The 25525-nt window shown below is 41.4% G+C and overlaps 1 protein-coding gene across 1 annotated transcript; it reads right to left on the minus strand.

Annotated features, from left to right (window-relative positions):
- Positions 1 to 818: 818 nt before the first annotated feature.
- Positions 819 to 21261, minus strand: syt3 (synaptotagmin III). Its single transcript, XM_076081109.1, has 10 exons — positions 21111 to 21261; positions 16121 to 16516; positions 14936 to 15044; positions 14241 to 14417; positions 10343 to 10469; positions 7030 to 7248; positions 4698 to 4818; positions 3144 to 3315; positions 2246 to 2375; positions 819 to 908 (listed from the first exon to the last, which is right to left on the minus strand). Exons 1-10 carry the CDS (start codon positions 21259 to 21261, stop codon positions 819 to 821), a joined length of 1692 nt encoding a protein of 563 aa, XP_075937224.1.
- Between the last annotated feature and the right edge of the window lie 4264 nt (positions 21262 to 25525).

Raw genomic sequence — 25525 nt, forward strand, 5'->3', positions numbered from 1 at the left:
ATGAAATACTACGCTAATCTGAAGCACACATGAACTATGCACATACTGCAAACTCTGTGTATGTGTGTGTGTGTGTACGTTGTGTGTGTCTGTTCCCTTGCTAGATCCCAAATTTACAGTTACGAAATCAGTCCGACTGTACCATTTAGTATCTGCATGTGTTTGTAAATGTGTGGTCTGATGCTCAAAAGTGTAGCTTGTGATGGATATTGTTTGTTCTGCGCAGGACTTGAAGGATTCATTAGCATGAGCAAAACAGCACTAGCAGTTGGACACAAGCAGTGTCTCCGCGTCTCTCTTTCTTTGATGGAGAGAATTATTCACAGATGAGAGGAAAGAAAAGAAAAGTCTGGAGTTGGAGAGATGATAACGACCTGAGGAAAGAGGATAAGGGAGAAGAGGCAGATTAAGCAAGAGAAACAGCAGGGGGCGAGAGAATATATAAACACTATGCAGTAATGTAAGTGTGGAGGGAGGGAGGGTGCATTACATAACCCATAACATCAAGACTATACAGATGCTTCTGTTTCTGATGGCACCACAGCCTCCACTTTATCACACAGGTCATGCCTTTAAAGGCTTCCTCTGTGAATCTGACTGGAGAGCATTTGCTGCACAGTATACGGCTGTACTTCAAGATTCCAATACAGTGAGGCCTGTTTGCAAGCAGAAATCAAGGAGAAATTGGATCGTATGTGGACTAGTGATATAAATTCCAATGCACTGTTGCCTAAAAGTAGTCACACAGTACGTGTGAAAGCATGCAGATAAGAGAAAGAAATAGTATATCCGATCGACACAAGGAGAGGCTCACAGTTTTAATCGGAGTGAGGACTGTCCACCACGATGTTCGGCTTAGGGGAGGATGCCGTCGCAGTCTTAGACACGAATGTACCAATTGCTTTTTCCTGCAGGGAAATACAAATTTTGATTCAGAAATACAGATATATAATACAGAATTGTTAATTATTCATGATGAAAAGAAACACTTTTTAAACAATGAGTTGAAATAAATGAAAGGTTGATGAAATGGTATAATATTTAAACTGGTTTCATTTCACTAGTATTAGGAAGTGTCATAATATGCCTGTAATGCTCAAAAGAAGTCAGTTAAGATAATCAAGATGGATTCTCTAAAAACAAATCCCTATATCTCACTGAAATGTTACTTGTTAATTGATTGTGTCTTATTATCAAGTGTTTTTGACTAGTAAGTAGACACATTTAAAAAAAAGATTTGGGGCTTTTGCAGTGTACCACCACTACATGTTCTACTACTATAATCAATGCTGCATTTAATGGTGAAAGCAAGTAAGTTAATTTACTCAGGTCCTGTATCTAAAGGAGTTTGACACTTTGGCCAACGTGCTTATTCAACAGTCAAATGAAACGCTTGATACCTCTCTCATTTCTGTTTGGTAAATATGAAGCCAGAGCGAGCAGCCAGTTGAGTTAGCTTAGTTTAGCACAAATAATGGAAACAGGGGGAAACAGCTCGCCTGGCTCAGTCAAAAGATGACAAAATCCGCCTAGTACCTCTTAAGGTTATATAATTAACACATTATATCTCATTTGTTTAATCATCACACAAAAACATAATGTTATGGTTTAATGATGGGTTAGCTAAGCTAAGCTTGATATCTACAATATCAGATATGAGGTGTCAGACATTTCTAACTTATGCTACAATATTTCAGAAGGAAAGAATTATATTTATAACTCGCAGCTTTAGTTAGTAATTGCTTTTCTTTTGATTAAGGTTTGGCAAGCACAACAATTAGCTTTTAAAAAATGATTCATTGTTACAGATGAATTCCCCAAAAATATATAAATTAATTAAAATGTGTTCTATATAATGGCCCATTCAGCTTATTGAGCTCATTTAATTTGAAATAAATTATTTTGCTAATACTTAAAAACTTGTATGTGAATACGACACTTTAATGTTTCTGTACTAGTACTTCTATACTTCTATCACTACTACTACTACTGCTATTCTTAAAACGTTACTGCTGCTGCTTTCACTACTTCTAATAATAACGATAATCAAATGTAAAATAATTTTGGTTATCAGGCCCAGAACCAACAGAAGAACTGAACATAACATATGTGGTGGCACATGTAGATGACACATGAATGCACACACTCACACACACACACACACACACACACACACACACACACACACACACACACACACACACACACACACACACACAAACACACATGATCCTATGCTCATTACCTCCACAAGCTGATGCCAGTGCTCTATTGGTTTGCGTGGATTGGCCAGCATGGCCGTCCAGTGCTCCCTCCCTGGACCGTCAGCTTCGCTGCCCACACGACACATCCCTATAACCTCGTTATGACCAATACTGACATGCAGCAAAGGATGGAAGCAAGGACAGGAGAGATAGAAAGAAAGAGAGAAAGAACAAGGCAGAGAGGGAGGTGAATGGAGGAAGGGAGAGAGCGAGGAAATAATAAAGCAGGGGGAGGGAGAGAGAGAGAGAGAGAGAGAGAGAGAGAGAGAGAGAGAGAGAGAGAGAGAGAGAGAGAGGGAGACAGGGCTTGTAAGAAACAGGCAGACAGAGTCTTATGTATCAACCTTGACTATAGGAAAAGAGTACAGTTGCCGAGGAAGGATATTAAATAGCAGCTCACAAATATACACAGCCCTGCATAAAAGTTTGATGTTAGCGGAGAAGCAGGCACGAAACACAAACATACAAAAGCACACACCTATGGAGATGCCAAATGGAGGGCAGACTACATAATAGGGAGGCGGTGCATCTATACACAAACACATCAACCAGCCAAGTGTTGCTGCAACCGTCAGACAGACAAACACTGGCAGGGTTACGCTTCTTCCGTCACCATTAGCATAAATCATGCTTATTCATGAGGTGCTTGTCTATGTAAAACAGGGAACGTCCACCAAGAGTCTGACTCATGAGGGGGCCCTCATCGTGTTCAACACAGCTGCAACACCATGAAAATGTGAGGACCCAAAAGCAACAGCAAACATCACTCTGCTGTGTGCAGACACATATTCAATGAGCAGCACACTTCACAGTAATGATCAGTTTCATCTTAAATCCCCCGGAGTGTGCTACAATATAACAACACCTCAGCTTGCTCACCAGTCATAGTCCATCACGGCGATGATGATGGATACACTTTCTATATTTTCATTGGGAATGTCAAACACCAGCGCCTCGTTGTACGTGGGGTTCAGCGTGTTCTTCTTAATAGAGGTCTTCCTCTTCTTTAGCCTTCGCCCGTCACAGATCAGAGAGGCCTTCACGTACGGGTCTGGAGGAGAGATAAGAGCGAGAGGAAGAGGAAGACAATGGAAGGCATGAGAAAAGAGAGAGGTATAGAAAAAAGGGAGTAGTGGGGGAGTAAGAAGGGAGGAAGAGAAGGAATTGGGATGAGAAGCAGTGAAGAAGAAAGAGAGAGGGAGCCAGAGAAAGAGGGGGAGAAAGCAGAGAGAAAAAGATAAGCGGAGACTCCTGCAAACGCTGTTAGGTATTGTGCTCACAGGTATCCGCGTCTGTAACACATGAAAGGCATGAAAATCAAGTCACCTTGGCAAAGCTGGATTAAGAACACAAAGGGAGAAAAGCAGCACAGGTTGAATCACTTCGGCTATCCATTCAACATGTGCCGCTCGCTGACAGCAGCCAGGGAAAACACACACACCCACGACTCCATTTTAAGCTGCATTTTAAAGCATCTTCAAGGCACTGCAATCATCTGGGGATCACCGTGGCAATAATTACGCCGTGCGGTCATTAGCATTTGAAATCTCATTTAATCTGAGAGGACATTGCCGTTGCAATCAAGTCTTTAAGTGAAGGATAACTAAAGAATAAAACCCTTTATAATACTTTCGTTAATTCAATATTAGCTTTAGCGATCACATTTCTTAACATCTGTCTCACGGGTAAAACAGTTGTTTTTGTCTTTTCACTGCAGACATAATTGGTGCTACACCTGCAAGCTGATTTCGATCACAACATTCACACACATTGTAACTCATTTTTACAGATTGTTATGTTTGTCAGTAATTAACTTTATAGCTTCGGGTAGTATATTCATTATGCATAAGTCCACTTCTAAGTCTTGAAGGATAGATCTAACTTCTGAATTCTATAGATTTCAAAATTAGAAACGATCAATCTGTCGATGCTCGATGCACTTCAGGAATTATTTAGCAAAGATTTATGATAATTGACTTTTCCTGCACTTCCCTGAACACACTTCATCTACTTCTACTTCAGTTGGTGATTTATTCTGTTGTTGTTTTTTTAACACACTTTTTGGTTTTACAGCAAAAGATGGGGATGCATTCCTCAGTCAGAACGCATTTAATTCTGGTCTGTTGAGGCTGTTGTAGGTGGAGAAAACTTCTTCATTTGGTGCTAAATAGAATTTCAATTATTCTTTTATTCCAAAAAAAGGACACCATGTTTACTTGTTATGTTTACATTATCAAAAATATATCTACTGCATGTTGGGCCAGTCCGAATAAGACATAAACCTGAAATAACTCAAGGAATCCACTTCCATCCCCAGTGGCTGTTTTTTAGACAGCTGTTCTCTGTCATTTCCTTTTACTGGCTTCCCAGCGTTTTCAGACTGCTTGCTGGAGGTCATCAGCAGCATGATGTGTGTGTGTGTTAATCCTTTACCTGAGAAGCCAGTCAGGTCCATGGCTTTGAGGTTGGTGGCCTTGATGACTGTAGCAGTGAGTCTGCCTGCAGTGGGCAGGTAACACAGCGAGAAATTAAGCTCTCCGAGATCAGCCTTCTCCTGTAGGTCACCACACACACACACACACACACACACACACACACACACACACACACACATACACAGACAGACAGAGGGATCAAAAATGGAGCAAGGGCGCTGTGATCACACACACATGGCATCAGAAACAGAGTGAGACAGACAGACAGATATCCTTGCTGTGCTGTGTTATGATTGTTTTAGGCCAGAGAAGAGCTACATGTGTGACGGATGGCGGGTGACAGCAGGCATCCTAATGCGGACAGGCAGAGTGTTTAAGCAGAGGGGAAGTGCCGTCACTGGAAATGAATCATATGCCAATCTGTCGATGTCCCCGAGTGGAGGAGAGCGTTAAGTAGAGGTGACGATTTTCCAGGCATTTTATACCCCCCCCCCCCTCTCCATTTACGGATCTTCTCGCTGCCTGTGGTGTCTGTGGCACCACAGTAATAACACCGGTGTTATTCAGGTCACACTGTGGCATGATGACTCCCTTAGTGGCTTTAAACCTCACTAATCAATACTTCCCCGGGTGAAACACTGAAATACGCTAAGAGGCTGATACTTTCAACTTATTAAATAACTGAAATATCCATACCAAAACAATTCAAGACTTTGCTCTGTCTAATTTCCTAATAGCGTTCTATGAATATTTCATATAAATCTACTTGGGCAGTGCGTGATAAAAAGTTTGGATGTGGCCAGTCGTGCCTTTCCAGTAATCTATCTGGACTCTTCTGAGCTGTGCTTTTACATTACCAGACTCTGAATGAATCTATACTGCAGACCACTTCCAGTCTGAAGTATATATGTTCTCTTCATCCTCTCTACGCAGTATATGGTCTTCAGACAACAAACAATAATGTGCATGCTTCTCTGAGTGATTTGAAAGTAAAGACCATAATAATTTGAATCCTGTAAGGAAAGGAAAACTTAACCAACACAAGATACTAGATCTTGAAAATGTGATTATCTATGAATGGGTGGCATTGGAATATTTTATTGCATAAATCATCCATCTGAATTGATGTGGTTTATTTCCACTGAGCCCTGGGAGTGGCCGTAGAGAGAGACAAATAAATATCGAGATCACGATTTATTTATTAGTGTGCACGAGAAATGATTTTTTTTATTTTTATTAATTTGTGTGTACTAATTGAATAATTACATAAATTTGGCAGTGCACAAGGCCAATTCAGTCATTACCTGCTTAATGCACGTGACCTTGGTTGTAGCTATGGATAGATACTCTTACTTTGCTATTAACGAGGAGCTTGTGGATTATATCGTTGGAAATATGCTGACTTGGAGGATGCGATTGACTTAATGAATGGGAAGGCCCTGGAAAACTTCATGGTTACCGGTGGACTTGAATCCGATGGTCAGAGGCTGCTCTGTTGTGCTGGCTCTCTGTATATGTACTTATCTCTTTTGCTCACAAATTAACCAAAGCGTAGGAACGATTTAACTAGATTGAAGCAAATTACATCTTGTGTGCACGATTTAACCAAAACGTGGCCTCGATACATTTATTTTTTTCTCTCTGGTCGCTCCCCGGCTCCATATAACTCCAGACTTTCCATTTGCTCGTCTGAACTTCTACATAACCTCACAGGAAGGAGAAGCATTCAATTCCATTTAGGCTTGGTTGATTATTATTGATTATTATGAACCTGATATTACGACTTCACCTGATCAAAAAAAAAAAAATCTGTTGAATTTTGGAAATAACAATAAAGCTTGTTGAATATTGAATACCTGAAAAATACCTGCATATTGTGTACATGCCGTATAGATCTGTGAATTTAATATAATTTATAATATGAATCTTAGACATGTATATATGCATGTACATCCTCTGTCCAGCTGTTAATGAGAATACAGCGGGCATTTTACACATTCTGTCAGCAACATATCCACATATTTGCTTTATATTATACTAGTATGTACCAATTTTTTTCCATTCATTTTTTCTTTCTTCTAAACTGTAATTCAGATTAATTTTCATACGATGAATGCATGCTCTTCTACTTGGAATCTAGAATTGAAAGTGTCACTTGTTTAATGTTTGATCAGCTCAATTCCTGGTTCTATCTTATTTACCACTGCTCAAGCCCATAATTTGAATCAGCAACGGGCCGATATTGCCACGAGGCTCATTCAAATTTCATCTAATCTAATCTAACGTGGGCTTCTCCTTCAATCATTTCTGCAGCAGAGCGTTATCCTTACCGCGGTGCCCTCCACAATGTCCCTCCAAACGGGTTTGTCCCCGCTGCCCTCGCTGAAGTCCAGCAGGTTGTCCACCACTACCTGGCCGATCAGGTCGTGTCTGGAGAAGCGGTCGAAGTCGTACACGGAGAAATGCAGCTTCCTGGAATGTAGCTCACTCAGCGGCACCCCGAACTGAAACGTCTCATTAAACACTGGGTTCAAGGTCTTTCTGTGGACCTGAGAGGGAGAGGGAGACAGAGTTAGAATTTAGTAACACTTTACATTAAATACCACAAATTACAGTCATTATTTTATATGGGACACCAATTGGTACAAGCAATGAGGAGGGAACAAACAACATTATTTCACCCTGTAACAACCCTACTGTATAATCACACTGAAAAGGTTGCTAACATGGGACTACTTTTGTTTACAGCCCATACCACAGTCTTGCACTGTAATAAGGGCTCTTGCCCACATTTTCAATGATTTGTTTTGATTGTAAAGTACTAAGAGTAACGGCCACTACCTCTGCTAGAATTACTCGTGTTTTCAGAAATAGTTGCTACCACATGGAGAAAATAACATTTCATTGGTCAATATATTAACAACTGACCACATACGTCGTCCAATAACAGAAGGTTTGTGAGTGGAAGCCGTATCCGGCGTAATTGTTTGAGCATCAGATAGATTCAACATTGGACCCAAAACTACATTACTGTTCCCCCGTATTTTAATTATCGTTGTAAAAATAAACATACGCATAACTATTTCATGGTTATAGCTACACAGGTATCCCCCTCTTCCCAGGCTTAGACTAATGTTTTTTTCCCAGCAACAAAAATATTGCACACTAAATTATTAATAATAACTACTATATATCTAAAACAATTCTTACACTACAATTCCCTACAGAATGTTTTGTTAATATGTCACAATTCTTAAACTATTCTAAACTATTTCGCATATAATCGAAGCATCAACACTGTTTCCACAGTCCTGCCCTTCCTTTACAAGCCTTTTTTGCCAGATCTCTCATCTTCTTCACTCATACTACCATATTTGTATCTGTATAAGTACCCAGTAGGTATTTATTTGATACCCTGCATATCCTGAATCCTGAAACACAGTACTTTGTGTGCTATAATATAAAGCGTTATGAAATATATATTTCTGGCTTAGCCCCAGTTTGTGCCTTTCATATAACCATCATTTTTACATTTTAGACTTTTGCATCGATGATTGCATTCCAGTCACAGACATGAGTCGAGGTCTCTTTAGAGATAAATTCCAAAACAAACAGCAGTGTTTGACAACACGTAATGATTTTTTTAAAGATGCATCCACAATCCTCAAAGACTGTTGCATTTTGTTGGTATTAATAATATTCGATCCACTGCCCAGTAAAGTACATTTTCAAACTGTTTAAAAAGGTGTGACTTTATTTCACCAATCAAACCAACCGCATATTTTTCATACCAGCAGAAAAGGGGAGTTACCGAGTATGAGGACATGTCTTTATAAAACATAATAAAACGACCTACAGGAGTTTGTGCTGTTGCTTTTTTCTAAATCTCTGGCTTGAACGTAACCATCAATGCAAAAGTCTCACATTAAAAAAATAAAACTAGAGCTACAGTATATTTGGTCAAAATACGTTTTTTCCTAAAGCAGTAATCGACAAGATCCTAATTATCTTTTGACATCTTTGGCACCGAGCTCTTGTTGCTGTGGTCTTTACTGTACTGCATCTTTTTAAGTTTCAAGTAGTGTTTGTTTGTTTTCATTTTTTTGGCCCATTTTCTGCTCCTGCAAACCACCCTGTTCTTCTTCCAAAACAAATTAGAAACATAAAAGGCGTCACTTCCTATCAACGTTTTTCCTCACAGAAGAGCTATCCGAGACTTGTGAAGATAAAAGCTTTGATTAACTGCCTGTAGGATGAATCACGTTGGGCTGAAAGTAGCAAAAACAGACATGTAGATGTCATGAAACAGTATTTTAAATTGATCTACATTTCTGCAAAAATAAGACAGAATATTCCAGAGGGCTTTGATTGGCCTTGAGCAACATAATTAACCTCTACCACCGTCTAACCTTGTTCCTCAGCAAGAAGGAGAAAAGTGAATTTCTTCCTTTTCTTGAGGGATAAAGAATCACATCAAACCCGTTAAACGTTCACAACACATTTCCTATTGGTAACTGTTTTTATTCCAGTCTAGTTCACGTCTATTTTGACTTGTGTTTCTATCCTTTTCCATCCGTCACCTCTAAAACGAATCAAATAAAATGGATCATTTCAAATCAGAAAATGCCATCTGACGATTCATTTCCTGCTCATCATGTTTTAACACATTGCAGACAGCATTTCACTTTCAATCTCCAAGCTATTTATTTTTTTACTATTTGTTGATTAACTGGTGGGATTTATTTGCTATTAAGCATTTGATATAAATGCTGTCATGCAATAAAGCTGGGGATAATTAAAAGGTGACACACTCGATTTTCCAAATCTAACTTTTGTCACTGCGTGAGTGGGTCTGTCACTCCGGCTTATTAGCACTCGATGATTACTTGTTAGCTTTGGATTAAACATGCGGTTGATGGAGACATTGTGCCTTTAGAAACCAGAAACACAAAGCTCTAACATCTACTAGGTGATGTCTGTTTCCCCTTTTGAAATCAATTGGAGGGATGAAAGCGTGGCAAAATATGAGTGGTGTAAAAATTCCATGTGACTGAAATGAAACAATCATCTACACTCTAAACAAAAGGGGAGCAGTATTATGCAAATGATTGAAGCATTCACTCTTGTCAATGGCTGAAGGGGCTTTTGTGATCTACAGGAGACAGTCATACAAAGGGGGAAACCAAAGGGGAGATATTTCAAACTGGTACAGCTTCATTGTCACTGAAAGCTTCACAAGCTGCACAAAAGTACCAGTGATATTTATGGATTTCAAACTACAACTCAAATTTGTAAAGGCTCCCGAGCTCATAAATCTTGACATATTAAATGTAATAATAAAATAGGCTAAGGGTACATTTCCTGGTACAGAATGTCCCGAAATGTACACAAATATTGACTCTACTGTCCTCAAATACCAGAATAACACACAAGAGTTGGTTAGCGGCGCCCTGTAATAGTCTGAAGCACATTATGTTGAATAAATTATGCCCCAGATTAGATGAGATGACATTAGTGAAACTGTAATGATTCCCCATGAGGAGGCTGGGTCATCAGAAGAGCAGGAAACAACAAGTCAGACCTGATGATGTTGTTTGAATGTTTGTTTACACTCAGGATACAGATGAGTATGGTGGGAGTCACCTTGGTCTGGTATTTTTTCTTCCTGTCTGGCAGTAGGTAGATCTTCACGTATGGGTCAGAGAAGCCATTGGCATCCTTCGCTGGCAGGTCCAGAGCTTTCAGGATCTTCACCACCAATTGCTCCGTACTGAAACACACACACGCGCACACACACACAAAAGAGCAAACTTCATGAGGCTTTCACATGCTCATAAAAAAGGCATAAAATGGCAGGGGTCGCACAAATTTACACAAATAATCTATGAGACCCAGACAGGATCAGCCCACACACACAAACACACACCTGCAGGCTTTTTACTCACACACTGGTGTAGGAGGTGCTGTGTCTCGGAGGCTAGGAACAGCCAAAATAGCATGTGTGTGTTTGTGTGTCATCCCTGCAGCTGTATCATGCACTATCATCAATGTTAAATGTAAGCACATATGTACAACCAATGAGTCTGTCTCATTAATAATCTTCAACACAGTACCCTTTATTCTACACTCACTTTGGGCCATACAGAGCAGGAGCCACACCAAAACTTAACCCATGCCAGCATTGAGCTGATATTGGCCCTTCTTGTGTTGTCCTACTAACAGTCCGAACCCCAAAGTTAATCATATTACTTTGGTATAAAACAGAGAAAAGCAGCAAATATTCAAATGTCAGAAGCTGGGACCAATGAACTGAACTTTTTTTTGTATTTTTAAAAGTCAAACAATTAATCAATTGTCAAACTTTTGCAGATTATTTTTTTACCAACCGATAAGTCAAACTCATTCATTGTGTATGTAAATATATTATATTATATGTGGCAAAAGAAAAAAAATAGTTTTGGGCTTTAAGAAGAGTCTTCAAGTGTTATTTTACTAAAGAAAAGAATATTACACTGGGCTGTATTTTCTGGGATAATTGGCATAAAATGTTTAAAGATAACAAATATAGGTATCCAGATATTTAACGATCAGCAGCTTTTCTCTAAAAATAGAAATATTGATCCTCAACAAACCACTCAGATACTGACTCACTAATGTGCATGAAAGCACTGTAGCAGGAATCTTTCTTTGTCCCGCACACAAATATGCAAGCATAAACACACTCGTGAGCACACATAGTACACACGCCTTTACATTTGAATGCTCCATCCACAGACATTGCTGCTAATCACGCACCGTTCATTATGTATTTAATTAACAGAAGAAGATGAGGACGGCTTGGAGGCCTTTAATCAGACCTCATTAGACTGTGTCTCCCCGTGTTAACCAGTGTGTCAGCACTTCATTAACTGCTTTAGGAGGTCAACGTGAACTTTGGAGCTGAGGAATGAACAGAGGCGCAAACGCCTATAGTGACCCTGGCAGTTATAACATCCTCTCTCCGTGTGTACCAATCACAAATAAGATACGCTTGGTGACAATACAACCATGGCCAATCCGGATACATGTTTACCTCTGAATCACATCCAATTAAGGCAATCGGATAAACATGCCCACTCACATCAAATCATGCCCACTCACATCAAATCAGGGAGATGATAAACAGGGAAAGTTGCTGGGGGAAATTATATTTCCAGCTCAGCCAGATAAATATTTTAACGAGAAACCCTTGACCAATTTAAATATGTATCTAAGATCTTTAATTCAGTATGATTTTGAGACACGTTGGTGGTCACTGTGATAAGCCAGTGTGGCTCAGATACAATAACTGGAAATGAAATTTCCCTGCACTCATGTGTCTTATAACCAAACAAGATGTGAGCTTGAACCCAAACCAAGTTTTTCACATAATCCACCAGGCCTGCTGCAGAGAATATACCTATTACAGCTCAGGCACAGAGGGAAATTCACGGCCTTATTCCTGGCAGACAATGCCTGGAAGCTAGCTGTTATTCCCACAGTGGAAATGTGTCAGCTTTTAATGGGATTGTCAATAGAAATGGCTTTCCCAGAGGATCTGTGGAAGATTGACATTGTTGTTCTGACTGTTACTCCCCAACATCTGGGTCTCACACATTAACATACCAATCGTATCAGGGTTTCAGTGCTAACACACCTCTACATGTGTGTATCTGCAAACATGCCCACACCTGTCTTCTTTACTCCTCAGTCACTCCCTCCACTCTTCTACTCCTCTCACTAAAACAGCTTCCCTCAAGTGTAATGAAAGGCAACTACAGCACAACATAAATTATCGTGTGACTTTATAAATGGGGAAAAAGGGACGCGTGAATAGTTTTCATCATTAACCTCGCTGTCCGTCCAACTCCCTTGCTAATTCTCTGTATCTGTAACGCCAGCTATAACACAGGCTGGTGTTATTATGCGTTGACAGGGGCTGCTGTTTAAAGTGGCTCGCCATATATAATTCATGACTAAAACGGTCTCTCGCTCTCTTTCTTTTCTGATCATCAGCACTTTCGCCATGTTGTAATGTTTCTTTATGTCGGGGACGGGCAGAAATGGGGGACTGCCAGCTGAGCCGCAGACAGACAGACCGAGCAAGTGAGCTGCACACTCCTCCCCACAACCCACAGCCACTGACTTACAGTACATACACAATTAATATACACTCTCGTTACCCAGTCCTCACAGCATGGCACTCACCAATGTCGTACTTAAATTCTCCAGTGAAGAATATTCAATGAAGAATCGTCAAAGGAACAAAAAGAAAGTAACTACAGCCATCTGTGCCACACAGTACATAAAATACACTTTGTCGCTTACATTTAATGCCACTAATGTATTGGTGGTGTATGATGTTTTCCCTATTTATACCTCACTCTCTCAAACTCAATGTCCTACTTGAGTTGGAGGTTTTCTTTCTGTGTCTACTGAAGAGGATAAAGATATTTTCCCAAGAAGCACCCTCTCAATGTTCTGTGCCATGAAAAAATTCAGCAAACCAGCGTGTGTTTGCAGCCCTCTGACTTTGTGATTAATAACCACTAAGATTAAATATCTTGGTTCTACTCAGACAATGTTCAGAGCTCATTTTCAAGGATTTAATTCTTCAAACTGTGCACTGTTATCACAGGCATCCACAGAATGCAGAACTGATGTATCTATGTATTCATCTACTGCTTTTAGCCATTTTAGCAGCATGGATGTAAATATCGGTCGGCCGGTTCACCACTTTAGTCCAGACTGAAATATAAACTATTACTGGATTGCTATGAAATATGGTATTTTTAGCTGTGCTTTGTGTTTCAACGTATACTCATACAATGGTTTCTATGATATCTTACCAAAAGGTATTTCTATTTTGTCGTGTATTCTATACTAATGTCAAGTAGCACTTTGCAAGCCCCTGCAGTGCAGAATCTGTTGTCTAGGCAACAAAACTACTCGGTTAGGAAATGATCAGGGTTTGGATTAAAATAAGTATGTTTATTACATTACTTACATTGATGGCGTTAGTTAAGTACATAAGTTACTTAACAAAAATACAGTAAAATAACTCACAGAGGACACAAACAGCGGTCTCCTGCCTGACCCATCCATCCCGACCTCCTCACAATGCGGACTTTGCCGCTCTTTATAATACGTCGCCTGGCTTCCTTAGTGGCAGCCCTGCACGTTCCTGGCTCACGCTTACTCCGGATTCACTTTCCGGAGGTATAAGTAAGAACCTTGAATGAGAACCGCCGGTGCGTTTGTTGCTACAGCAATTAGACAATGGAAAAGAAGAACCATTGAGAAGTTAAGTTTCTATTTTGATCAAAGCAGGATGCGTGTGAGTCAATGGGGCTACCCACAGCTAGTGCAGTTTCTTCAGGCTAACCTGGTGGTGATGTAACGACCTCATTGTTTACGGTTAAACTTTAGATCTTTAAATTATTGTGGCAATCATGTAAAAAGTCTAAATTAGAGGACACTGACAGAGCGAGTAAGTTGTTTCAATGTGAGCTTGCTGACTTACTTGAAGGCGTAGCGCAGGAGGAAGCTGATTTTGCCGCAGTTGTCACCCTGTTTGCCTTCGCCCTGGTCGCCCTTGGGCCTGTAGAGCTCCGGTTTGATCTGCCCAATGCTGGTTACCTGCTCCTTCTCTTCGCCGTGGAAATCAGGACTGGAGAGCTGGTGAGTCATGGGCTTGGGCCTAGACACATTAGAGCGCAGAGGGTGAATATTAAGTGAAGAGAGCATCACATGCACACACACAGATCAAAAAAAGATGCTATGCAACAGTGTGATTCAGCAGCATAATCTGAGATGCAGTGTAAACCATTTAAATGGAGTTCACCCACTGTTTTTATTTGCATAAAAGTACACACCTTTTTTACACATCAAATATTAAGTGTTATCAAATCAAGGCAAGTTGTGTGATGGTGCTTCTGGAGGACAAAAAACACAAGTTACTATCCTTTAAAAATTGTGAAAGGTTCTCTGTGGGTCTTTCCTGGTTTTGTAGAAATGGAAAAACAGCTAATATCAGCATCAATTAAAAAAAAGAAGATGTTTTTCAAGATGAAACTTACTTGAGGTTCAATACATGTAAGATGAGTTACAGACCTCATTAGAGGCAAGCAAGATTAAAGCCAACATCGTACATCCAGTACGGTCTTAATCAAAAACAACTTTTTAACAGGTAAAGCCCTCCTTTTCTTATTTACTGACCGGGAGGTGACCTGCTGCTGGGAATGAGCGTTGGGCAGATCTTTATGGGGCTGGGCTCCAACCTCTGAGTTGGGGACATCTGGAGACGTCTGACTCAGCTTCAGAGTTCCTAACAGAGTGAAATGGACAAAACAATCCTCAATGACTAACATGTCTCTTTGGTTAGTGCTATTGTGGCCGTCGTCATTACAACGGCTCAGATCAATGCCTTTTTTTGTAATGCAGTGTCAGCATCATTGATCGAATTGATTGTATAACATTGATTTTACAGTGATTAACAGAAAAGAGAAGGGAAGGAATGATTAGATTAGATTAGATATATACTTTGTTCATCCCCAAGGGGAAATTTGTCCTGAATGAGTAGACATGTTTACAATAGCAGAACATGAGCCAGCATGACAGGCATATAACACAGATATGAAAGAACTGCCATAAACTTTAACATAATAAATAAAAGCAGAGTGAAAACGCATAGAGCTGGTTCATAAAATCAGGTCCTAAACATATCTCTGACATCAGTTTATGACAGTTAGTATCTATTTGTGAAAATTCTTCTCTTACTTAATGCTGCTTAATTAAGTTCCTGTTAAACTTAAAAGGTCGATTGCAACCATCACAAGCTTTCTGGGAAGGATCTCTTACAACTGAGTTAATCAATATGTTTATGTGTGTTTGTGCAATTAACAGATATGTAAATTGTAACTGTTTGGTTAATAAAACAGAAAACAGAAAAAAAGAAACATGACTCCAATGGCATCACAATTGTGTCTGTGTGTGAACCTGTTCTTTAAAAGGCAGATATGTCTCTTCACTGTATGCTGTTTTGAGAAATAAAGAAATGAATTCTTTAAAAAAAGTACAGATATGATTGAAACTGCATCTTAAAGTCACAGACTCCTTCATAACCAAGTATGTGTAATTCAGAGATTAGGCCTGTAACATGAATACTACTCCTTGAATATAGCACTACTGAAAGAAAAGCTACGTATACAATAATGGCCAGTATTCATAACACTGTTGCAGCATAGATTCATTATTTTTACTATATGTAGGTACAATTTCAGTATTAAATTCAGTACCATGTGAGTGTATTGAAATGAGATGTTATTGAACGAGGCATTACATTACTCTTATAGTCAGACTGGGATTAGTGTCTCCTTTCTGGGAACTTGCTCCCTCTCTCACCAGCATTGTTGGGATAGGAGTCCATGTCCAGGTAGGACGGCTCCTGGGTCTCCTGTGGTCCCCCAACCACACCTCCAACCTCCCCCCTCTCCAAACCCACCAGGTCAGAGAAATGGGGGTGGTGCTGGCCCTGCTGGCCCAGGGAGGGGTAGAGCGAGGACGAGGAGTGGCCCTCCTTCCTCTGCAGCAGGGGTGGTAAGAGTGACGAGCCCCCGGTGCCTCCGAGGCTTCCGACACCAGCGCTTCCAGGCAGCAACCCCGATGTCAGGCTCAGGCCTCCGCCCTCTTTGTCCCTCCATGGCAGCCAGCAGAGCTTCCAGGAGACAAAAAGGGAGACGGAGAGGAGGACGATGCCGCAGAATGTCACAATGACCGACAGCAGACTGACAGAGATCTCTACAGAGGACCAGAGGAAGACATGGAGGGGAGGGGAAAGAAAATAAAGAGATGAAAAACAGAAGATTCAACAGACAAAAGGAAGCCTTAACGTCATCATTATAAAGTAACGTAATATAAAGTATTATTAAACACAGAAAGAAAGAAATGGCATTTAAAAGAGGATAATGTGGTTTTAACAAGAGCAACTAGCAGCTCTCTGAGGCTGTACTGAGGCACAGCAGTGATTTGAGCTTAATGATTACGTTTAGAGGGTATAATGTGTATCATGTTTACCAGTTTACTGTGAACACCTGCTAATTAGCACTTAACACAAACTACAGCTAAAGCTGATATGAATGCAAATAGTTTTACAAATCATGAACCAGAATATAAAACATTAACAAATAAAAACATTGACCTGAAGATGGTGCTAGATGAAAAGTAAGGGGATCAACAAAGTTATTACAGTTCATCCTGAAGGGGATGTGAATGGTAACCCATCTAGAGCACGTGTCCAACTCTATGTGGGACTGCACAGCATTTTCATCCCTTGTCCCACATCCCTCATATGTCCCACATTTAGTTTGGCTCTGGTCTTCAAAAGTCAAACCACTGCAGGGCAGACCTTTTTCTAAAATCTGTCTTTAATCCAATGGCTGTGGAGAAAGCAGGGAAGGCTGTCAGCATTGGGGCTGTTTGAAAAGTCACAAGATATGTAGATTTAGGCAGAATGTGATGGAAATTAGCACACAGAAAAGGAAATGCAGAGACAACAAAGACTGGGAATTTGCTTATAACTGGGTGAAGCCGGTGTCCCACATTGTCCCGCACAAACACACTCTTTGGCCCACATTTGTTTTTGGGATCTGGTCAGCCTCAACCCATCCAATAGTTATTGAGACATTTCACTCAAAACCACAAATGTGAACCTCATGGTGATCCTGGAGGAACAAGTCAGGGGATCACCAAAGTCAGAATTCATTGTCTGAGACTAATGGATGTCTGTGAAAACCATCATTATAAACTACCCCATGCTGCTACCATGGCTAAAAACAACAACCACACGCCCTGTATTTAATTATCACATCATAAATATGCCCAACAAATCAACAGTAAGCCATTGCATGATCAACAATCCACACACACACGCCATCACAAGCTTCATGACATCATCTAAAAAAAATCACAAATCACAGTGCAGGAGAAGGAACCCGCTGTAGGCGTAAATTGATGCAACCATCCCCTGAAGCTCACATCCCACATTTAATTAATGTGCTTAAAATGGGGGCAAACGTTGGCAGAGGGGATATTCTTAGGAGAGGAGAGGAGGTGATGTAGGGGGTGGGGGGACACAATGGAGAACAAACACCCACAGTATTGTCTCTATGTAATGTCATCCTGCATTTCCTCATGGTTATACGTTTTTTAATCTGTGATGGCTCAAGGATTGTGTTTGTGGGGAGGATTGGATTGGAGGTTTGGTGGGGGGGAGATAGTGGGGGTGGGATGGTGAATATGGGTCTGTAGAGGATGTGTGTGGGGAGGCTGGAGTATGACTCATCCGACTGAAAAAGTGTACAGAATATAAGAAAAGCTCAATTTCAGCACCAGACAGCCGGACAGTTCCAGCAACAGCCTCTGTCAAAGAGAGCAGAAATCAAAGAGTCGATTAGGAACTTTTGTAGTTTTGTATATGGTTTAGAAATGCACAACTGCACATGTCGGAGCCTATGATACGTAAATTCATGAATTCATAAATTTGTAAATACCCTACAAATATTTCATGAAATATCATTTCATGATATTTATAAATAAATAGACAAAATATACAATCAATATTATTCATTTTCCTGAGCCATTTGAAGTCTTCTTATGAATAGCATGTTTTGGGTCTGATGACTTGACAAAAGGACCAATCAGAGCCCAAATGAAGTATAGGCCCACAGCCCTGAACATGAATATGCATAGGCTGTAAGTAGACCGAGAGGACTAATTACGATACAGTGTGCAGATTTCGATAACCAAGTAGGCTTCCCCGCCTTACAGCGTCTAACTGGAATTTTTTGCCTCTCGCCATCTTGGGCTCCGTCCAGATGAGGGCCACCACTTACCAATCCTTCCTGTCTGCAGGCAGGCCAATCATCACCTTAGTGTAGAACAGTAATGTCTTACTGTCAGAGGAAAATGTTCTCTGAACTCCCGACCAGATGCCCAAAAAGGGGCATCCTGTTCTTTAAACTCATTTTCCTTCACTTTAGTTCAATTCAGAGTATATTTATGGGCATTATAAAGCAATCAACACTGTTAAATCATACAAAAGTGAGTGGAATTGTCTCTTTAACAGGCTGACAACCAGGCTTAGAGCAAATGAGTGAACACAAGACAACAGCAGCCGATCCTCCAGCCCTGGGGTACATCTTCTGGAATTCGGTTCGCCTTCTGACTCCACCAGCCCTCTCTTTCTCTTTCACTCGCTTCTCTATATAATCCCCTCAAATATTCCTCATTCCTCGCTGTCATTTATTTTCCCATGCTGTCTGCCTCTGCACGCTTTCTCCTCAGCGACTGTGTCTTTGTTCATCACCCCTACCATCTCTGCACCCCCCACCTCTTCTCTGCTTCTCCTTCTTTGCTCTGTCTTTGGTGAATTATTCATCAGTCTGTGTATGTCATTAATCAGCACAAAGATATGATTGGGGGGCCGCTGAGTTGTGGGAGGGATACATCGATCTGTTGAGGTGCTGAACAAGACAGGGTGGGAAGTGAGGAACAGGGGATGGGAAGGGGGAGAAAAAAGGAGGAGAGAGCAAGGCAAGAGAGAATGTGACGATGGAGATCAGCAGACAGGAGAAGCTTAAAGTGATGGAGCGGAAGGAGAGGAAACGAGGGCAAAGGAAGGTAGGATAAAGTAGAAAACGGGACAGTAGTGATGAAGGGGAATAGAGTGAAATGAAAAACGATCCAAACCACAGAACGGCCGGCTGAGCCTGGAAAGACAGGGAGAGGGTTGAAAACAGATTGGTGCACATGTTGAACAGACATATAAGCTGACTGGGTTTATTCCCCCTTTTTGTTTCCTCAGAGGAGGTAGGGGGAGGGGGAGGAAGGGAGGAGGGTTGATAAAGTCGATGCAACTACCACGCCATGTGTGAAAGAGTAGAAACCAAAGAGGCAATGGTAGAGAGAAAGAGAGAGCCGTGGAACAGAGCGATGGAAGAAAACAGCATGACAATGATTTAGAGCAAAACCTAAAGAGGGGAGGGGTTTAAGGATAAGAAAGGTTAATGTATTGATCTGGACGGGGAAAAACAAAGCGAGGAGGCAGAAGAGTAGGTTTTGTGTGGTTGGCAGATCAAGGTGCACTGATAAGACACGGCTGTGATAAAACGTGCATGGGGACTGTCGGGGGCCAAACCACTCTCCTTCATTTGTCTCTCTTTAGGGCAGTTGCTGTACCTTCATGAGCAAAGATCCATCGCTAATCCGTGAAGCATAAAAATGCGATTCAGCGGGTGGGTAGGTGGGTGGGTAGAAGGCCTCTGAAGTGCACCGTGAAGAGGGGCCGAGGCTTCCTGTCAATCAAGGACTGATGCAAGCCCACTGGGAGGCGTACATTGCTCCACATCAAACACATCTCCGCTGCTTACACAAGCCATTCGCTGACAGCTTTCGGCGGTCGCCTTCCTCAGAGGGTTCGGAGACTTCCGTCAGCAAACACCGAAAAATCACAGCTGGTAAGCAAAGGGGGCCAAAGCCTAAAACCATGGTGTGACATTTCTTCACAGAGCCATCCAAATCTCCAGAGGGAACATGCAGCCAATCCTGTTTAATCTACAATGAGCCAGAGATATCCACGCTAATCTGCATAACAGCGCATTGCACTTCCAAATGCTTCAATGAGAACCCACACACAATACTCTGCACACAATGCAGTCCACTGCGCATGATGCACCTACTCAGTTTTGTAAAAAAAAAACTCTCAAACCTTAAAATCGAAAGCATGTCATGTTGCTGTGTCCGCAACTGCTGAGGCAATAATGAAACATTTCTGCTGAAGAGTTTGAAAGATGATATTTGGCGACAATATTCTTTTACCACTTTGATGACAACACATTAAAAATATTGTAAGTATGTTGTTTGTTCTTGTGTGTAAAAGCCTGATTCAGACCATAATGGGACAGTAAAAATCATCACTGGAGCTCATATTAAGACAATTCCTTTTGAGTGGGTGATCAGTTCCTCAAAGCAATTCCCCAAATCTTTTAGGTATCAAAGATACCTAAAAGGCTTGAAAGGTGTCTATTAGGTTCACAGTTTCCTCCTTCATATAGAAGCAGCTGTGGTCTGCTTGGATATATTAAAGCCAATTGTAGTAGTTATATAATGATGTAAAACACTGAGCATATAGGCAGCTGCAGTGGTGTATTCTGCAGGACGTTTTGAAACTATTTCCATTTTAAAAGCTTGTTATCTTTGGAGAACATGAACTGACATAAATCCAGCTGACCACAGCCACTCAGTTTTTTTTGAAGGAGAAAACGATCAATTGTATAAGCCTTTGATGCCGACATTGTAAAAAAGATTGATGATTAGCTCCCAATGTGTCAGTTACCTGCGTCCACCTGTCCGGTGCGACCTCTCAGCAGGTAGCTGAACTCCTGGCAGCGTTCACTCTGGCTGTAACCTCTCGGGGAGTTGAAGCACAGCTCTTCCACCAGCACCAGCGCCTTCTTACACAGGTCTTCATCCCAGTCCCCCGACATCCTCCAATCCGCATCGCACTCCCACCAGCAGTCAGCCAAATGACGGCGCAGCCCTCGCCGCCCTCACCTATCGGACGGCACTTTTGCAAGGTGTGAACTGAGAAAGAGGAGGTAGAGGACGCTGAGGGGGCAGCGGCAATAAAGGAAGAACACGAGGGGCTTTGCAGGGTGCCTTGGTCTGGGTCACAGAGACCAGACTGATGTGCCCATGTATGACTGAGCGACACCCACCCCGCTTACTTTCCCTGGAGGAGATAAAGGGAGAAAAACGGGCAAAGTGAGTGTAAGGACAAAAAAGTGTACATATCAAGTCTTTGGCAGGTTGGTCACCTTACCCATTAAGTGAGAACACTGATGCCAAAACCATCTGTGTGTCCCTGATAGATCGTTGGCTCTTGTGCTACATAATAACCCTTTAGCATACACACGATGAGAGTGTTACTAGACAACTGCCATTGTGTAAGAAGTGAAAAAATTTGATCTTGTTGCAAGTAAAAGTAAATGATTAAGTCTGGCAGATTTGTGTTGAGATTGGCAAAAGTTACATTAAAAGTTCAGCCATTTCATGAAAAAACACATCTTCACTATCCACAAACTACTTATCTATCTATCTTAAATAGCTATTAGCCTCATTGCCGTGAACACAAACCAAAGGCCTTACTGTCGGTTAGGGTTTGGCAATTGGATTAATATATCTGCGATCGGTTGAGTACATCGCCGGTGGTTTTTTGGGGGCATGTTTGTCCTTTTATTTTGTTAATTAAATAGTCTGCCTCCGGAGAACGAGGGCCATTCGAATGGCTGGAAAACAACTGCGTTTAGAGCCAGCATATTTTTTGTTTGATTGTTGGAACCACGGAAAGACTAACCCAGACGGTTTTGGTGAGTTTCATTTGGTTTCTGCCGAGTTTGAAAGAGGTGTGTTCAGCTGATCTCCGAAAATGTTAACCTATCGCCCAACAGAACTATTTGTACATTTTAAAATGTTTGGTAAAAACTACTTCCTGAATAAACTGTTGACAGGGAGGTGTGTGGATTATTGTAATTTACAAGGGCATAATTTCTACAAGGGCACATTGCTGTTGCATTTTCAATGCTTTGAGGGCCCTCATTCGTTTCAATTTATTACATTCCAAGCTGTAACGAGCTTTGTCTGCCTACTATTTTGCTTTGCTATATTTGCGTGTTTTTTTGGATCTGTGTGTGACATTTTTGTAGCTTTCAATTGACACCTGGTCTCTACGTTTTTAAAGAGGTCAATGACCAAAAACACAGCAAAATGAGAAAATACAGTCAGAGGACAGGGTATCTGAAGTTCATACTGATGATTCAGAGGGATTCTTTTCTATAAGGGTATAACAGTCAATACATTGTTTTTCAGGAAAATCTTGCTTGTGCCTTTAAGAATGTCATAAAGCCATGTTTGTTTTGTGTCTTACCTTTATTGAATTTGACTCTTGAGGCTCTGGGCCATGTTGAATTTGCAAGCAGAGACACACTACATGTAAGATTGTCTTTGCAAATAGATTTGGCTGAGGAATGCAGAGTTATGCTTGCAGTGCATGCATAGCTTGTTATTATGTTTCCAAGACCAGAAACGGGAGCCTGCAGACAAGAGCCTTTCTCTTCCTTAACATCAAGTTGGGAATAGAGATGAGCCCTTAGTCATCTAGTTCCAACTGGAGTCGGTGGAACACATCAGTTTCCGTGGTCTCTGCAACACATCAGCATCGGATTTGAACCCACTGTCGGCTTTGTGCAGACTCTTTTGAAGCTCTCCAACATCCCCTGAAACACAATTGGAATCAATCAGCCAATAAGGTGAAGAGATACAACAAGATGGAGACCGATAAACTGCAAAACCACACCACAGTTTGGAGGACTAAACTCTCCTAAAACACGAGATGGAGGTATAATTAGATGTATTAAGTCTGACTGCCTTATGTGTGTGCTCATTGTCCTTTCATCCAGGAGAAACTAGACTTCTTTAGCATACTGTCTATTTTTGAACTCATTCTGTCGAAATAAAAGCAGGTCAATGCCCAAACTCCAGCTTCTCACAGTCTGTGAGCCTCCAGGGACTCAGACTGAGGAGAATGTATGCAAAGTCGTGCCTAATAGTACAGATATGTTGCAAATCCCTGGTATTGAATATGTTTCGACAAAAATCTTGTACAAGTTGTGGCGTGGTTGGAAAATAAATCACTGGCAAAATAATGTTCATGGTGAGAGGTCAGCTCAGTTTTCCACCGAGCTGTTTTGTCCTTGTGAAGCAGTGGACCTATTTCTCAAGCAAGGTGCCTCGTCGGACAGTGGAAGGACTATTGATCATTTGATGTATGTTGGTCTGTGAAATGTCAGCATCAGTCTTTGTGCATTGAGTGGCACCTCCATAGCAAAGTGCTCCTCATGTGTCCATCTGTCTCCCACCCATCAATCAATCACCGCATTAGGCAAAGACATATTTCACTCTGAACAAGTTCCGAAACAAGAAATGCTTCCACTCCCTTTATAGTTTTTTCCCTGTCCTCTTGAAGACAGGGACACACTGTTTCTCTCTTGTTCGCTCTCTGTCCCTGTCTCTTTTGAAAAGTTGATTGTCACATCAGGATAGTCTGTCAGTGTAAAAGAAACTCAGATAATGCAGTCTATTTATCTGTCCATCTCAGCTCAGCCTATTGCAGAAATGAATAAGAAATTAGCGAATCAAAATGCCATCCAGACCGTACATCCTAAACCAGCTCTCCGCTTGCCCCCCCCCCCCCCCCCCCCCAACCACTCTCTCCCATTAAGATAGTAAATCTGTCTGAGTGACTTTAAACCCCAGGATATCTCAATCTGAGGAATGGCTGTCTGGCACAAAACTGGCCACCTCAAATGCCAGTGAGAGCATCAGGAGGGAGGGAGGGGCAAGGAAGAAATAGAGGAGACAGACAGACAGACAGAATGATTGTGTAGCAAGACAGGAAGAGGGAGGTGGAGAGAGTGGGATATAAGAGATGCTGACATTAAATTGGATGCGAGACAGATAAAGAGGGAGGGGAAAAAAACAGGAGCAGAGAAGGGCAGAAAAAAACATAGGAAGCTGGCGGCGAGGGGTGACACAGCAACAATGGTAATCAAGGGTTTGGGGATTGCAATTTACAACAAGCTAAATATTTACAGAGGCTGGTTATTCACAGATAAATATGTCTTCAGAAACATGTTGACGAATCGTTCCACTCAGATAGCGCCATGCCCAGAAACGCACATTCCTTCTGTAGTGTACAGAGCAACACTAAACCTCCCACAGACGGTCCATTGACTGCTTTTCTGCCTTGGATCAATACTCTCAGGGAACGAATACACCACAACACAGACCAGTCGACCAGTAAGGTCACTGTCCGATTGGGCAGAGGAGACAGGACGGCATGCAAGGTCACAGTCTAATCACGCTACAGAGAAAGGAGAATCAGTATACAGAGATATTGTCCAATCACATAGCTAAAGGAGGAAGGGGACTGGGGGAGGTCAGTGCCCAATCATGGGATAAGCCAGCCAATTAGATCATGAGCTAGATCTGGGGGGTAAGGCCAGTTGGACCAGAATGAGGAACCAAACACTCAGTCAGCGTCAATGGATATAAACCCAAATTCAAGGGTATAGGCTGCGAGTTCAACCCTACACAGGTGTCCTTGAGTAAGACACTTAGTTGGCCCTTGTTGTTAATCACTAAGGGGAAGAGCATCAGTTAAACGTCTCATTTTTAATGGCTGAGTCCAGCCGTTACATCCTCAATCTAGTTTATAGGCATAAAGCAGATGAGGCGTTTATATTTGTATCCCCTTATAATGAAGGGATCATTCTTGTACTTGCACTGGAAGGAAAGATTTGGAGCCGCCTTCAGGTGCACAGGCAGCTAAGAAAGAAAAATTCAATAACCGCAATACAAATTTGGGTGAGGAAACACATCCCAAATGTGAGGAATAAAACAAGTCGACACAGTATTCCCATTTCCTATTGCTGGGGCATACACCAAAAATATTAATCTCATATCGAATGCACTCTTATTTGGGTAGTTGTGTTGGATTTCGTATTTTTTGGCTCTGCACTCCTCAAACAAGGATTCCAGTAATTTTCTCCATTACTCAGAAAATTCCACCGAAAACAGCTAAACTACAACACAAATAATCCTCGAGCAGGGCCAATGTGAATTTGATAAAACCCAGGGGCCAGGTTTTTCAGTAACAAGGATCATGTTAGAGAGTGTGACTGGAATCTGAAA

The sequence above is a fragment of the Anarhichas minor genome, unplaced genomic scaffold (genome assembly GCF_050575085.1).
Source record: "Anarhichas minor isolate MPS153535 unplaced genomic scaffold, ASM5057508v1 ptg000007l, whole genome shotgun sequence".
Lineage (NCBI taxonomy): Eukaryota > Metazoa > Chordata > Actinopteri > Perciformes > Anarhichadidae > Anarhichas > Anarhichas minor.